Source organism: Lichenostomus cassidix, chromosome 2 (assembly GCF_008360975.1).
Source record: "Lichenostomus cassidix isolate B80296 chromosome 2, HeHo_3.0, whole genome shotgun sequence".
Lineage (NCBI taxonomy): Eukaryota > Metazoa > Chordata > Aves > Passeriformes > Meliphagidae > Lichenostomus > Lichenostomus cassidix.
This window is the reverse complement of record NC_139482.1, coordinates 108743711-108760890: the sequence shown is the minus strand read 5'-3', so window position 1 is coordinate 108760890 and position 17180 is coordinate 108743711. Positions and strand designations below refer to the sequence as shown.

Below are 17180 nucleotides of genomic sequence, written 5' to 3'. Positions count from 1 at the left end.
ACAGGAAGAAGCTCTGGTGCTTAGAAAAGGTTTCTCAAAACTGGAAAATGTACTATTTGGGTTCAGGTTTTGGCTGTAATTCAGGTTTCAGCTTTTTTTTGTTTTTCCATTGAGTTTGCTACCTTCCCTCATGTTATTTTTTTAATATAAACAGGCAGAACACAAACTATTATGTACAAAGTTTTCCTTTAATATTTTACAACCTCATTTAGAAAGATGCAGCATACTCACAGCTTCCCTGGAATCTAATGGGACTTGTGGAAACCTGGTATCTCCAAAAATCAGGCCATTAATTTTGAAAATGTGCATTAATTACTCTCTAGGCTGTAATAGCTCACTTGATATTACTATAATCTACATTCTTTTGAAAAAGTGTATTTTTCACCTGGTACACCATGCTTGCTCCTAAAGAGCAGTCATATCTTATAATGTAAAAGCTTCTTTATAACTGATCCAATTATTGACCTGTGGCATTGACCTTAATGAAATGTAATATTTCCAAAGGAATGGTACAATCCATTGTGTTAATCTGGTTGACAGGCATACTCTTGAAGGGTTCATGATAACAATAGCTATGGAATTTATTGAAATAATTTACTTGATGAAACACAAATCTGTGTATTTCCACTAAGCAATGAATTACGTGGTTTAAGTGTCTATTTTGTAAATTACAACTAGTCTAGAGTATGCAGCAGCATTTGCAGAATTTGCCAAAACCCAAAGCTGTTTTCAAAAACATTCTCTGTTGGTAGATTTTCAGATCTCTTTAAAACATTTTTGTTCTAGACTGAGACCCAGCACACTGTTTATATGTTCTAAATACTTGCAGATTAAGGAAAAAACGATTCTAATCTTAACTGTGGATTGTAACAATAATTACTGTTAGCAAAAAGTGAAAGCCTTCAGGTAAGTACTCTCACTTGGAATCAGTTCAGTCAGGATCCTTTGCACTGAATGCGATTCCTAGGATAAGTGTTATCTTTTCTATATGTCAATATAAAATTCTTTTTTTAAGTTGTGTCACTCTCAGCCACCACATTGGGTGCAATTTAGTGCTGTTAGATGCTTTCATGTCATGTGGTTATAGCTGGGTAGATTAATAGGAACTTCTATATGGAAATTTCTTTCCTGTTATTGTTCTCCCTGAGCAGTTGATGGCTAAGTTAATTCTCTTTAGTTTTGTCATGCACTAAAGCACACATTGCCAAGCTATGATAAGCTTTACACAGGGAAAAAAAAAGCCCTTGTGTCCATCAAAGTCTTAAACTTGCATTTTAAACTTTGGCCTGACCTGATGTGCCATTCAGAAAGCTTCAAAAGATTATTTTTTTAAGAAAGGTTCAATATGTCCCGAGGCTATCGGTTTTGAGTTAAACTGGGTGAAGTAGAAATATTTTACTCATCAGCTTTGCAGTCACAGAGTTTGCCTCAGCTAGAACAAAACTGCTGAGGCATTTAGAGAAAATTAACCCCCCATCCTGGCAGCCAGATGTGACTGGTTTCTGATGAATGCACATGAGTGGGCTGAAAAACCAAGAGACTGTGAAATTCCTGTCAGGTCCGTGCGGCGCAGAATGGGCTATTGACTGCTTTCTATATTTCCCTCCATCATTCTTCTTGAACGCTGCCATTAATTTCCTCTCCCGCTCTGACTTGGGAATTTAATATTTTTTTTCCTGTTGGTTTGGTTTTTATTTTTCTCCTTCCTCCCCCCACCTCCCTCCCTGCCTGTCCCCCCTACCCTGACCCCCGTCACTGCCGTGTCCGTGGCCATCGCGGCGTTGGCGTGGCCGCTGGCCTGTCCATCCCAGCTGCAGGGGTGATGGAGCAGAGCTGTGCTGGCAGAGTGGTGGAGCCTCTCCAGCGTGGCCTCTCCAGCCAGGCTGGGCTGGCGAGGATCCAGGCAGCCTCTCAGGAGAACGCTCAGAAAATATTAGCTGTGCAGGTAGGTGATTGCAGGGAAGTCGGAAAGATCATTCTGATCTAGATTGAAAAGCAAATGATGGGTAGTGTGATGAAGCATTAAAACCATATCCCATCAGAGTTTTATAAATTTTTAACCTCTTTAATAAACTGGAATTGCATGAAGGATGAATTCAGTAAGTTAGCACATATACCATGCATAGATTGGAAAAAGGGGGAGATTAGATTTATTTCTCACAAACCTTTGAGAAGTTTATTATAAATACATTGAATATAAATATTTGAAACACAGAGTGACATTGCTATTGCTGCTCAGTTGTTTTAGAAGATGTTATTGTGTCCTGTTTCGTGAAAATATTATTTCCGTGGTAAACAGTATTGTCATTTTCACTGTATTTGTATTTAATATCTTTAGAAAGGGACTATTTTTAAGAAGTATTACACTTTCCTAACTCAGCTATACAATAATTTTCCCTTATTTGAAAAAAGCAACATTGTGGGGATATGAGATTTAAAAATGGTTTCCAATGATGTATGGTTTTTCATTTTATGTCTTGTTCTCCAGATAAATATATTTATCAGGGAAAATAACTACTATACACTATAGTTAGAATGTTCTTGTTATTTTGATCTTGTGCTATGGTATCTTATTTATATTTATGTAAAGCCACTCCTTCCCATCTCTTCCCATAGTTAATGGCCATAACCAGATGGTGTTTGTGAAGGGTTTTTAAAAGACTTAAGTGAAATATTTCTTCAGACTTATTCCTTGCAAAAGAAGTTACATTGCTGGTGCAGCTCTAGTGCAGCATATTCTTACAATCACTGTTGTCTAATTTTTAACAGTCAAGCTTTGTTGTATGATTGCAGAAACAATTTTACTACGTTTTAATATTATGTTATTACGCTTCACACTTTCTATCCGATGCATTAAAGTAAAATCTAATTTGAAGAAATTCTAGAATTCTGTTAAGTTGCATCAGCAGCATGATCTGTTTTCAGTATCTCACTAAGAGTATTTTTATTTTAAAATTCAAAATTTCCATATTTGTTCTATGGAATCATTTATGGTCTACTGTTCTCCTTACATAAGAGATTTAGAAAATCACAATCATATCAAAATCAGAAATTCAATACAAATAATTTAGATTAAAATATAATCAGATTTTATACTTTAGTAATGTTTTTTAATACTCTTTTATGGAATTCCATGGAATTTTGGAGTTGTTAGAAATACCAAATATTGCACTGGCCTCTGTGCCAGTGAAAACACTTTTTCATTCAAATTCCTCATTTAGCATTTGAAAAACTGGATAAGCTTCTTTTTCTATTTTGAATTGGGGAGTGGGATTTCTCAGATGATTTCTGTTCTCTGCTGTGTTCAACTACTCCAGCAGTGAGTAGGAGAACAGAGGTGATGTGTGGGCAGCCCAAAACCAATGAATAACAATAGAGGAGACATGGAAGCCACAGGTGGCAGATGGTTTCCTCACATGCAAATCTTTACAATCATCTAATGTTCTGCAACATTTTAATAGTTGTACTGCAAACCTCATCCACATTTGAACTCCTCTGCCAACAGCCAGTCCTTGTAACAATGGATGAGTGTTGCAGAAAACCTTCAGCTCAGCATACATTTCTCCATGCACGTTATCCATGCTGAGAACCCATGTCAGTAAATCTTGTCACCCTGAATAACTCAAATAGCTGGAAATGGACCTAAACTAAGCTTTTTAGGTGTAAGACTCAGCACCGTTTGGGGGTGTTCACATCTGATTAGCTCAAACCTACCAGTGGCAATGTCTGGTTCAAAGTGTGGAAAAAATTCCATATCCTATCTGCTTTCATTATCCATTATATAGTTTTCTGATATTCTGAGCCTTTTCTGGTATTCTGATATTCCTGCTATATTTTTATGTGGTTTGGCTGATAATAACTTAAAATTAAAATAATTACAAGGGAAAAATATAAAATTAAAATGGAAGTAATTCAACTAAGAGCAATTACCAGGCCATGTAGAAGAGAAGACTTCCCTTCAGCAATGTGCTGGTTTTATATTTTGGAGGTTTGGAAGCTGTTTAATTATATATGGACTGGTGTCTTTGTAAGTCTGTTTTATTGTCAGATCAATCTATTCTTCTGCCAATTTAGTTCTCTTATTGATACCATTAACATAGTGGCACAGGCATCCAAAATAAAATCTGACAGTTGTTTTTCTCCCTTTCTTTTCAGTCAGCCAGAAATATCCTGACTTTGTTGTTCCTAGTGACCCTCTCACATTAAAGGACGAGCATGAGAACACACTCCACTGAGAAGTGTGTGGCAAAACACTGATTCCTGCTCATCAGAGCTTCTGTCCCAGCATTTCCTTGACCAGAGCAAGCAGGAGCAGGTGAATGACAGAGGAAGAGTGCATTAGGAGAGGCAGTAGATACAGTACATTGGCTGCCTAAGTGTTTTCTAATATTTTACAGAAGCCGTGACCTGGGTGAGATCCAAAAAGAGACTTAAAAGTAGATAATGGAGGAGGTTTCAGCCTTTTCACCAGGTCTTATAACAACCAACACCCTCCAGTTACACACAGCAGCAGAGTTTTGGGAGAATTGTGATGTGAAAATAAAGAACTGCCTTAGAAAGGAAGACAGATTTGACCAGAGGTTTCATCATTACTTCTCAGCACTCGTACTGCTAAGTGACATGAAAAGATTTTTAAAAAAAACCAAAAACCAAAATGAGATTTTAATTTATTTCATTCAAACTTTTAAATACTTATTTCCTGTGTTTTATCATGATCTTTGTAGCCATTTTGCTTTTTCAATACTTCATATTTGCATTGGAAACAGGAATAGTTAACTGATTACCTAGTGTCTGTATGTTTTCTGAATGCAATTCTGGCAGAAAATGAAATTTTAAAATTGAGCATTTTAATTGTGACCTTAAAAAAAGGGATAAGATATTCTTCCATATTAATAGCAAAGAATAAATATGTTTGCAATCAAATCAGTTGCTAGAACAGAGATCAATGACTGGAATTATTTATACTTCCAATTTTGTTTCTTTATCTATCTCTTTTTTTTTTTTTTGAGCAAAATGCAGGGCTTTTTCTTGAGCAAGACTATTTCATCTTCTGATAGTCTTCCTTTTTTCAAAATGTCTTAATTTTTTAAAAAAAAATTTTGCTGCCTCTGATTCCAACCAGTAGCAGAATTTGAGAGATTACAATCTAGAGATTTTTTTTTTATTTGAGACTTTGCACTAGAAGTGCCTTAGAAGTGCATGAGCACTTCTCTGCTCTTTTTATTCCGGGAAGTTTACATGCATACACAACAGCTCTGAAAAGAGACTTTATTTTATTGTGGTAGTCAAAGAAAGTTCTATGCGCTCTGTTATAGATGTGCTTTGCAGGTGTTTTACCACCACTGTCACCACAGTCCATATTCTATGGTTTGCTGGAAGATTTCAGCCTTCAAAAAACCTTCAACAATTACTAAATAAATTTTTAGTCCAGCAGAAAATAATAGAAGTAATCTCTTTAATTTAGAAAAAACCTGAAAATATGTAAAACCTTTTGTACCTAGTGTACAGGCAAGGTATTTATGATGTTAATTACTTTTGCTTTTCCAATAATGTTTTGGAGTTTCAATAACTTGGCTCTTGAGTAAGTTCAATTAGCTATCTAATTGCAAAAATGATATATGATGGCAGATGTAGCTTTAGTTGGGACTGTGCCTGTGCTTTAATCCTGACAGTCTTCAATTTAGATCCTCCTTTTAGATGATTTCTCTTGACTATAGTTGTATCAGAATCATTCTGGGGGTCAAAGTGCCACAGGAAAAGATAACATCCCTGCTATTCTCTTGTAACTTTAAAGGATTTCGTACATACCTTTTCTGATGGTGGCATGACAAAAGTACCTTTTTATTAACTGCAAGATTGTTGGTTTAATTTTTAATGAATAAGCACCTTTGACAACCATTCACACAAGAACAAAGGGATAGAAAAATCAGATCATCAGAATTTAGAGTTTAGAAATCCATCAGTTGGTAGCAGTTTTATCCATTTTCATCAGGTGGATATAACTACATAAGGCATTAAGGAATAAGGCACCAATTAACTCAAAGTCTGTTGCTCTAATTGCAGATTGCTGTGGTTATTTATAACTTTTCTGCAGTTTTACTCAAGTTGCTTTATTAGCCTTTAATCTTTAAAACGTTTTGGCAAATCTATTATAGTTCAAAATAACTCCACTGTACTGAACCACACCAGTTTACACCAGAAAAGAGTTTTGGTCTGTTTTGTTTTGTCTTTAGTTGAGCAATTTTGCAGAGGCCACCAGAGAAAGGAGTGACTTCTTTACTAAGGTTTTGAATTTTTGGTGAATCTCGGTGGATACTTATTGTTAATGGAGGAAATATTTTACTGACTGTGCAGAACAGTGCTTTTCGTGCCACCCTGTTCTACCTCCTTACAAAAAATTCAGTGCAATTCCACTAAGGCCATGAACAACCGGAACTCTGAGTATTACAAGCAGCTTTACCCTTTTGCTCTCTGGAAACCACACATTCTGAACTTGCTTCTTAGCTGTCAGGTGGTAGCCAGTTTAAGCACATCTTTTGTTCTCTAGCTTATTAACACAGGTGTGTTATGGTGTCCCTCAGGGCTGATGCTCTTCAAAATCTGTACGCCTTCTCTTTTATTTTTCTCTGTTATGGGTTGAGTTATCACCATTTATGCTGATTGCACTCAGTTGTGCCTTTTTTGCCTGCTGATTTCACTTTAGCAGTCTTGCTGTTTCTGTCTTGTCTTGGAGACATATGGGGTTGGATGACAGATAATGTTTCTTAAGGGGACATGGCTGCACACCTTTTAATTAGTTCTAAGCTTTTGTGTTTATTCACATTTATTCACAGTAACCATTTAAAATGTTGAAGTTATGTTTTTTTCTGGGTTTATTATTAATTTATAAAATATTTATTTCGCACAGTGTAGGGGAATTGAGACAAGCTATTTTTGCTTTTGCTCATGGGGTAATGCTTACAAGTTGAAAAATGTGTTAGTTAATCACGTTCTAAAGAAACATGGAAATCAGCATCCAGTGTATAGTACCTAAAAATACAGAGTCCTTCCTCTCAAATGCTTATGAATTTTGCATAATAACATCTGGAATTCTTCAAAACATGATCTCATATTTTGTTTAAATTCTTAACGCAATTATTTCCTCTAGATTTTTCTGTATTGGGTTGATGACCCTGACAAGATTTCACCAAAATATTTGAATTTGCATATCGTGTAGGTTTTCTGGCAAATACAGCTGCCATGGTATGGACACTAAAAGTTCACGACCATTTATTTTGTTGCTGCATGATGAAAGTGACCTTTCCAGTGAGAGAATGGAAAGTAGTCTCAAAATAAGCCAAACTCATAGAAGAAATTAGAACTTGCTTGATTTCTTTGCCTCATTTTCATGGTCTGTGATTTTGCTTATCACAGGGCAAAACTCCAATATCTTTATTCTGACATAATTTCCTTTACCATTTTTTAAGTGAAGTGCACATACAATTTGGTACAACTCAGCTGCATTTAGGTTTTTACGCCACTTATGGCTTAACACACCAAGCTTCTTAAGCTTCACATAAACCCTTTATTTTTCAGAGCTTCATACCCAAAGGCTTATATAACCACAAACATTTTTCTGGCATGCATAGAAACACCCAACTGTTTCCATTCCTCTATGGCTTCATTTAAAAGTTTCACTGTATGATGTCAATGTGATATGAATCAAAGAGTTCAGAAATGTGGTTGCCACATGAAGCTCTAGAGCCTAGTAGAAAGATAAAGACAAATTGTTCTCCTTGTTACCTGTCAATGATGGAGGCTAGAAAAAATTTCTGCAAAGAAACAAATTTGTTTTCTGTTTTTAACTCAATCAGTTTTGTTGTGGTGATGAATCACTTAGTGTATTTGCAGATGTATATTTTCAGTGAAAAACATTTGTGTACTGAAGTATTTTGTGTACTAAATATTGTGACCTAGCAGAAAATGGAAGGATGACAGCTAATCTAAGAGATTTATTTTGAAATTTCTTTTAAAAGAAGAATACTTAAGAATTACATTTTTTCACTACTCACCACCATTTACAAGAATCCAACTTTGTATATTACCAGAATAGGCCTAAATGTCCAAGTTCTTTCACTTTCTAACATGTACACAGAAATATCTCAATAGTACCAAATGTGCTGACTAATAGAAGGTAACAATTTTTTTCAATAGTGAAACATAAATTCACAGAATTAAAAGTTTATTAAAGGTAACTAGATATCTGACTTTAGAGGATGATGAAATTACTAGTCAAATTTCCTGTTTCATTCAGCAAAATTTATTCTCCCACTAAAGAGATTTATAATCCAGAAATTCTCTCTATGAATTAGTATTCTTTCCACCAGTAGGAGTGATAACTCACATTTGTGAACCAAACACTCAAAAATTCCAGTCAAATCTGAGGAAGAGGCAGGCATATTGTCTCTACTTTTCTTATTGTCAGCAGGGCTGCTCAAATCCCTAGGTCTTAAAAGACAAAAAGAGAGGAACCACATGACTTCCAGATTCTGTAAAACTGATCCCCTGAGTCATGTCACTGCTACCACAGTCTTTAAGCCTCAGATTATTTTCTAAACTCCCTGACTGAGAGACTCAGAGTTTAAAACTTTATGGAATAAAAATGCATTAAAACAATGAATTGAGATTTCAAGAAAATATTAAAGTTGTCTTGTTTGATGGCTTTTCCAGAATTTGAAGACAACTGAATTTCTATTTATTGAAATAGTATAAATTTTACTTTTCCTACATAAGTAACTAAAATCTGTGTTGAAATGTTTACACAAAACTCTGAATTGTTTATGTAAATAATTGCAATTCTAACATTTCTAAATTGAGTACCAAGTTTTTGTAATTTTAATCATTTTCTTGAAAGATCCTTTTTTTAGCTTTCTAATCTCCAAGAATATAAGCCATTATATTGACTCTTACCTTGATCATCAGCAGTTAGTGACAACCAATTTATCTGCCACTTTAACTAATGAAGTAAATAAAAATTACAGTAGACTGCTATCTCTCATTCATTAATTTACTGCTCAGCCTTTTTGTCTATTCAGTCCCTCCATCTTATCCCATCTGCTTTTCCCAACCCAGAGTCTGTGCTGCATGTCATCCCAGACCATTTTCAGACCTCTTTCCTGCACCTGACTCATTCTCACACTGCTGGCCCAGCCATTTTTGCTCTCCCTTCATGCTCCTTTTCTAGACCAAGCCTCTAGCACGGCCTGCTGATTTCTATTTTCCTCTGTTCCCTTGTTGCTTTCTCAAGACCCAGCCTCCATCTTTTTTTGCCTACCAGTGGTCGCTTCTTCCACCTCTCAGCCACCAAGATTTGCCAATTCCAGACTTTACCCTGATTTGACAGACTACTGACAGCTTTCCTTCTCTGCAGCTTGACTTTACAACCTCATAAGCCTTCTCCAAATCTAGCTGTTGCTCCATTTTGGTTCCTTCTCTGTCACATTCAAATCAAGCCGTTTCCTCCTCTCCAGCACCTGCTGGGCAAAATGAGAGCACAGGCAGGACACCTCTACTCTAAAGCCCCTAGACCCAGCTGAAACCATAGCAGCCCTGAGATAATACTGCAGGAGAAACATTACTTATCACCAGGTTCAAGTTTGTAAAAATGTGGTTTTCAGAGCTACTGATCTCAGGCTCACATTTAGTAATCACGGGCAAACTGTGTTTTCAGAGTTTAATGTGTAAGTTTTTGATAGATTGTAATAAAAATGAAAAAAGAAGACATTAGAATGGATATTATAAAAGCAAATGCTTGACAACTTTTATTATATACAACACTCTCAGCTCTTCCTATAGTTCAGGGGGAATCTTTCCTATTAAAGGAAAATCATTTGGAGTGATTTAAGACCAATGTCTCAAAACCCAGAAATAATTAATTCAAGTTCTCCCTAGCAAGCTGTAAAGGTATCCTTGAACCTCTGTGCAGAGCTTAACTGTCTTGGTTAGAGTAGGTGTGTTACAGCTGTCTGGGACAATATGGGAAAGCAAAATCAAATATCTCAAAGTATTTTAGTACAGTCCAGTGAAAATTTTAAGGTTAAATTATAGGTAACACTGAGGTTTATGACGATGATTCTGTAGCTCATGAATCTCTCTTTTGAGACCTTGGCCAATATGACAACTTCTCAAAGATCAATAATTTGAATCACAAAATTCCCTACTCAAGTAAAACTACAATGGTTTCACATGTACTTGGTCTTTCAAGACACCAGTGGTTGTTTAGATTGACAAGCAAATACAACAATGATCCGACAAGCAAGATGGTTATTCAGTTGGTAAGAAAATGAAGCAACACTTCATAGTTTTGCTTCTCCAGCAACTGACAGAAATTTTCAATGTATAATTAAGAAAAGTTAAATAAAGCCCATTTTTAGGAAGACGAGATTAAGAATAGGATTTATGAAGTTATTCTGTTGCCAAATGAGCAAATGCTTAGCTCTGGCTTTATAAGTAAAAACTACGGAATTTAATTTCTTTATCCAGTACAGTGAGTAAAGGCTCAGAGAAATGACATTTTAAATTAATGATTCAGCCTTACAACATCACTTTGGGTTATTTGAAGTTTAGTAACCTCCTTCTACCCATTTTAAACATATATCAAAACACAGGTTTAATGATAAACTGTTTACATGTTGAAAGCTCCTTCTTGGCAGCTCTTCTGTTTTTGTCGTCACCTGAATTAATTATGGTAGCTCAGAACATCTCTAGCAAACATGATGATATATCATAGATTATAAACTCATCTACTGAACTCTTAACTATGGTTGCAAAGTAGATTGTTTTGTTTAAAGACAGCAGTTTAAAAATTTAGACATTTAATTTAATTATCCCCTCCCAGAAGTATAAGAAGAAATCAGAATCCTAGTGTGAATAGCATTATACTTGCATAAGAAAACTTACAGAAACATTTTTGCTTCAAACTCAATAATTTTGCTTATAATCACTAACTATGTTTTTGTTTTACAGAACCAGTATGATTTGGAAAAAGAATAAAATTGCTTTTAAAGTGCAAAAATAATTATGAACCACTTGAAATGTAATGTCTGTATTTTATTTCTCATCAGAATTCATTAGTGTGTAACATCAATAATTTAGCCCATCATTTGCCAACACTGACTTGGCTCAGTAGTTCAATCATGTAACCCTGTAAACTCACTTTCCATTAAAATGAATGTTGCTGACAAAGGATAACTAAAGAGATACTTCATTTATTAGCTAAAGAGATACTTCATTTATCAACATTTTTAAATTAGAAGTTTGGGACCACAGACACTTAGCTGGATAAATTATTCAAAGGGATCTTTGCATTAGGCCTAAAGATGTTTATAGAATCAAATACAATGTTATCCAGAATTATAACAGCCTTTCATTTGTATAACATGTAATTCACAATATAGTATTCCAGAAACCAACAGAGCCACCTGCAGAGAATCAAATGACCTACCGGTATGAAATACTGTCTGTCATGTGCAAAATTATCAAATGTGTATTATCCCGTCTTTTGATTGACTCAATCAAGCATGTCACATGGAAAATTCCTTACAAGAAACTTCTTGCAAAAGGCAATATATTCTTCCCAAGTTGTATTTGAGGAATTAAATGCTTTACTTTATTTTACTGTGAGCACCTTCTTTATATCCAGTAGCTATCTTCTCCAAATATATCCTTTAAAACCATTCAGGATTCAGATGTGATGCCTCAGCTTGTTGCTTCTCTGGCCTTTTTTCTTGCCACCTATTCGTTTTTACTAGAGTACTGGGTTAATTTGCTAAACATCAGCCCTTTTTTTTTTCTCTTTTTTTTCTATCATAGTGCAACTTGAATGTAAACATTTATTTCTGGCATTTTTTTTTTTAATTGAATAGGTACCTGTAGCACAAGAGGACAAAGTTATGAATTAAATAAAACCCTCTCATGGGTTATGTCTTTTGCTTATGCCTGGGAAGATGGATCTGGAAACCAAATCCTTCCTAAGGATAAATCAGTAAACATCTGTCACAGGATCGACATAACATGACTGTCATCTGACTGTGTACTCTGGAGGGCTGCTGCTAGCGCTGCAGAAGCAACCAATTAAGGACAGAAGCAGAAAGCAAATAAAAATTTTACAATACCAGTTTGGTGCAAGCCACCACATTGCTGTCCAATTCCCCTTACTCTTTTCTATCTACCTAAACCAAATGTATGTGATTTCTCTGCAAAGTATTCCCATCTGTATTCTTTTCTCGAACTTTGTGCTGGAGAGGCAAGAAACTCTCCTCCTTCGAGTGATGTTCCAAGTGAATTCTGTCACAGTCTTTGTGCTCACAGGCTCCTATAAATACATTTTTGTGATACTCCAGGCTGAGGAGTGAGGGATCAAATTTAGGTCCTCTCTTTCAAGTGTTCTCTTAGGAAATGTGTTTTCCAAAATTAATAGGATATTCTTCTGAGCCCAAGTGCTGTGGGAACTGAGCATGCATGTGGTAGCAGAGCAGAAATTTGGTTTTGAAACAAATTAAAAGATGTTACTATCAACTGATTAAGAGGTCTGAGGAGCTTTGTTGAAGGAAACCTCTATTTGAAATTTTTCTCTGTTTTGTGAGGTGAGAATGAGTTGGAAAGAGCCACAAGTTAGAGAACTACTCAGTTGTCAAAGACAACTTTGAAGAAAATGAAAACAAGCATTTCTCTTCTAGTCGTGCTGTATTTCTCATTCCTATAATATTCAGTATTGCCACAAGGATTCACAGCCTGTATAGTATCATTACTTAGCATCAGTTTTGCCACATCTACCAGCACTGGAGCAGTAACCTGAGAGCTGAAGACTCAGGAAAACCGATTGTTCCTTGCATCTAACTCCTCCAAAACTGTGGCGAGTCACAGCAGTTTCATGAGTCGCCTTAACATGCCATTTTGTCTCAGCTATCATGGATCTTTCTGAAGCAACCTCTGCAGTTCTCTCTCCCTCCTGTATGATGGAGCAAGTGCCATCTTGGACAGCAATGTCATTGGGGACATGATGGACAGAAACCGGAGCAAGCCACTCCATGATTTTCCTCTTCCTGCGACACTCCTTAGCTTTCATCAGTACAAGATGTCTTTATGGCTGCACAGTCCTACAGAGAGAATTTAACATCTATTTTCAGAGACTATGAATGAATTTATTTCCAGGTTAATGCAAAGATTTCCTTTCTTGAGTTTCCATGTTCACTGCAGGGATGACAGGAGAAATACCTGACACCGTGGGAACTTGTAAGCATGACCTTTTGGTTACAGGGAGGTCTTCTGAAATTTAGGGAAAATGAGCATGGGCAATTCTGACAAAAAATGTCTTCAGTCTGATCTCGTCTGTCTGTTCTGGTCCAGGAAAATGTTAGGAAGAAATACTGCATGTGTTTATACTCTTCTCTACGTGGCCTCTCATCACAATTGTTGCTGGGTGGAATAGATGGACCACTGGCTTAATTCCACATTGCAGTATATATGTGATGCTGTTATGATTGCTGGTTTCTTAGGCAACATATACATTTTCCAATTCTATATTTGCATTTTATTTCTCTTTATGATTATTCCTGTGGGGGTTTTGCATACTTTTCTGGTTATCTTGTTGATTTACTGTATCTTCCCATATTTCAGTTATTCTGCATCTGCATCAAAAGATGGTGTGTAGCAGTTAATCCTTTTGCCCCTCAGGCAGCACATTAAATTATTTACTTCTGAGGAACTCTTTTCTAAGTAACTTTAAGCTGTTGTATATGAGAGAACAAGTTTGCACAACTAAATGGGAATCATAACTGCATCTGTAACATGTCCAGGGAGGAGCTGATTCTCCAGAAGTTCATTTCACAATACTTGTAAGTTACAATACTCACCAAACAATAATATTTTACACATCTAAACCAAAACACCTGAGGATAAGTCCTAGGGGAATTTGAGATTCAAGCTCTCTTTGGGCAGTTACTATTTGACTATGGGCATGATGTTTTAAGAAAGGAATTTACATGGCCAAAGTTCATTCCTTGCTCTCTTCTTTTTTTTCCCCCTCCAGCAAATGAGTCCTTCTAGGTCTCCAAAAAGGAGTATTGTTATAAAATTAGTTTCATAAGGAAAAGAATAAAGTTACTCACCTGTTTTAAAGTTTTGCAATCTGGCTCAAATATCCTCATGTTGTACCTTGCCATTCCTGCAAGATGTTAGGTAAAACAACCAACAAATGAAAAGTCAGTAAGCGCTAAGGACTTGGGGCCTGATTTCCACAGTTTACTTGTTTTAAATCCATTAGTTTCATTACAATTACACATAATTTAGGTCTGTGTGAAAACCAAGCATTAAGATTGCCTGTTATTTTTAGTCTTTATTTCTTATGATTCGAGAGCTATTAGCATATCATACTGTCAAACTAATGGAGCAAATTGAAGATAAGTGACCATATTTAATGTCATTGTATGTTTAAAATAAATGTTTTTCAGTTTCTAAATTTAAATTTTATTTTTCATTGAAACACTAATAAAGCATAAGACTGTCATAAACTTAATTTACTTAGTACATTGTAAAATGTAGCCTACCTTCCTTCCTAACAAGTTGAACTTCTTTAGGAAAAGAATAGGAAATTTTTCCATGACCAAGGGCTTCATAAACACTTGCTAGAAATGGCAACCAGAATAAAATCACCACTCCCTCAGTAACAGCTATGCTGAAAAATCAAATGACTCCTACTGAGGTCTACAGTTTAATTTGAAAATTAATTTTAATGACCGTAATACATTTATTTAAATCATTCATGGAAATGAGATCAGAGGTAAAATATATCGGTTGTTGTTGTTGTTGTTGTTGTTCTTGTGGGGTTTTTTGGTTGTGTGGTTTGGGGTTTTTTTATTTCAGGAGTGACAGAACATATCCACAGCTCTCAGTTTTCAGTTAATGGCAATCTACGTGCATGCTACAACTTGGTGCTACACATACACATCAGTATCATTTTTCCAATGAACCAGCACATAAAATTTTCCTTTAAGACAATGTAATCTTAAATGTTTTATTAAATCTATTTTGAAATCAAGTCAGTGTCATTAATAAACTATCAATTGATGATTAGTTTTCGCACTTGTAAACTTTAGCTATTAAAAATGACATTCAGCTATATTTACAATATAGGATAATATTACTTTCATTTTATTACTACAAGATAGTTCCAAATAAAATTTACTGATACTTCTGACCAGATTGCACTGGTGGTGGTAGTTTTAGTTATTAAAAACCCATAAACAACAGAATTTTCAAACTACACTCAATGCCAGAGCATTTTTGGAAAGCAGAGCCCCAAGAAAAGTGGCACTTATTCCAACACTAGCTTCTTTACTGAGTGTAAAACAAAAACAAATCTTGGAAAATCAGATCAGCAAGTCAATGAAATAATCTTGCCACTCTCTCTTCCTTTTCTTAGGAGTTTCATCCATTTACATATTTCACCCCAAATCTCATGATTCCTGCATTCGGCTCATTTGGCTACATCACCATCACTCTTGTGCCTTTCTCAGGGATAGTGGTCCAGTGTATTTACCTCCAGTTTGAGTTTAGGTATCTCTCCACACATCCACATGTATACAACACATTCTACCATTTTCATACCCTCGAGAGCATCTCTCTAATGGGCTGCACTGCTGCACCTGGTACCCAGGTTACTCCATTTACAATGAATGAGAAACACACACAAAGAACTGTGGAGAAGACGCCCCAAAAAGCACATCCTTGTGCTAGCTGGTCTCAGGGTAAGGAAAAATTCTATGGCCCTGGTTTGTTTATCAAGGATAATGTTGTTGATGTTTGCTAAAACACCTTTTTTAGACTTTGTATTGTCACAGGAAGGGGAACAATAGAAACCTGTGGAGTATGCACAAAAGTCTTAATGTGTGGACATGTTGTAGTTTACTCCCTCTGAATTTTAATTCTTGCTGAGTACCAACTGCCCCTTTGGAAAATGAATGTGAGAAAACTGCATAAGGATTATTCTGGGGAAAAATAAGATATGATGAAAGAAGGGATCAAGTAAGCCCTTGCAGAGGCACTTTCTAGTGCATAGCATACCTTGTATGAAAAAAGACTTTTTCAGTTGTTGCAGCTCTTGTGTCAGCCATCCATACATATTAAACTATATCTTTAAATGCCTGTAAGATCCATTAGTAACTGGACGTCTTTCCCAATTATATATTTGTTTTTTCCAATGAACCACATAATAGCCAACGCAGGAGGTACTCATTTGAACATCTGCATTGTTTTGTGGTTGCTTTGTCTATGCATCACCTGGTCATCTTTGGGTGCTCAAGAGAGATTATCTCAAGAAGAGTGGTATCCTACTCAGGCCAGTGTCTGGCCTCAGAAGAGGACACCAGCTGCTACAATCTGTGCAGTGCTTAGTGCATGGCCCTTCTTCATGCAGCCAGGTTCTAGAGAGAAACAGGACAGAAATGTACACATATTCAGCATTTCATATTGACTGACTTGAAATACCTCTCTGCTCAACCCACAGAGTTTATATTTGTGCTTCTGAGCCTGGCTCTACAGAGACTCTCTAGATACTGAAGTCCATGTCTTTAAATCACACCTTTAAGCTCAGAACTTAACATTTAGCTGTTGTGATAGTAAAAGAGAAAAAGAGGAAGAACAAAAGTGGCATCTCAGGAACTCACTTTTGTGGCTGGCTGATAAGCCAAACTATTCCAAACTCTTTTATGGTCCTGGAACTTTTTTGCAATTTTCAAGAATGGAAGACATGTCTGAAATAGTTCAGTCATGACAGAGACAGACAACTTGGTTTAGTTTTTGAACATTAAAATTTAAGTGCTTTAGCAACATGAAACAAATAAAGAGCAGCTAATGATAAAACACAAATGACCTTGAGAAAAGCCAGTTATGCATTCCTTTACTTCAGGGTAGGAAGTATAGCCATTTTCCTGAACAACTCCATTTTCTAAAAGGTAACAGCAGCATTGGACTGCCTCAGTGTGATATAGTGATTTATCCATTCAAGTTCCTTCTGACAAGTTGGGAAGGAGTCAGAGATTTAACAAGTGGCCTTGCACCTGGAAATTTCCTCTGAGAAGGCCTCCTTGTATTTTCCTTACAGCAGAATCCTTTCCTTGTTGAGATAATCTCTTACATGGCAA

General features: G+C 36.0%; 1 protein-coding gene across 1 annotated transcript in view; it reads left to right on the top strand.

The window, feature by feature from the left end:
* Positions 1-1822: 1822 nt before the first annotated feature.
* The window catches only part of CCDC178 (coiled-coil domain containing 178), a 16432-nt gene continuing 1074 nt past the window's right edge, over positions 1823-17180 (top strand). The window contains exon 1 of the mRNA XM_085049814.1: positions 1823-1945. Within this exon, the coding sequence (XP_084905940.1) occupies positions 1823-1945 (123 nt within the window). The remainder of the gene's footprint in view (positions 1946-17180) is intronic.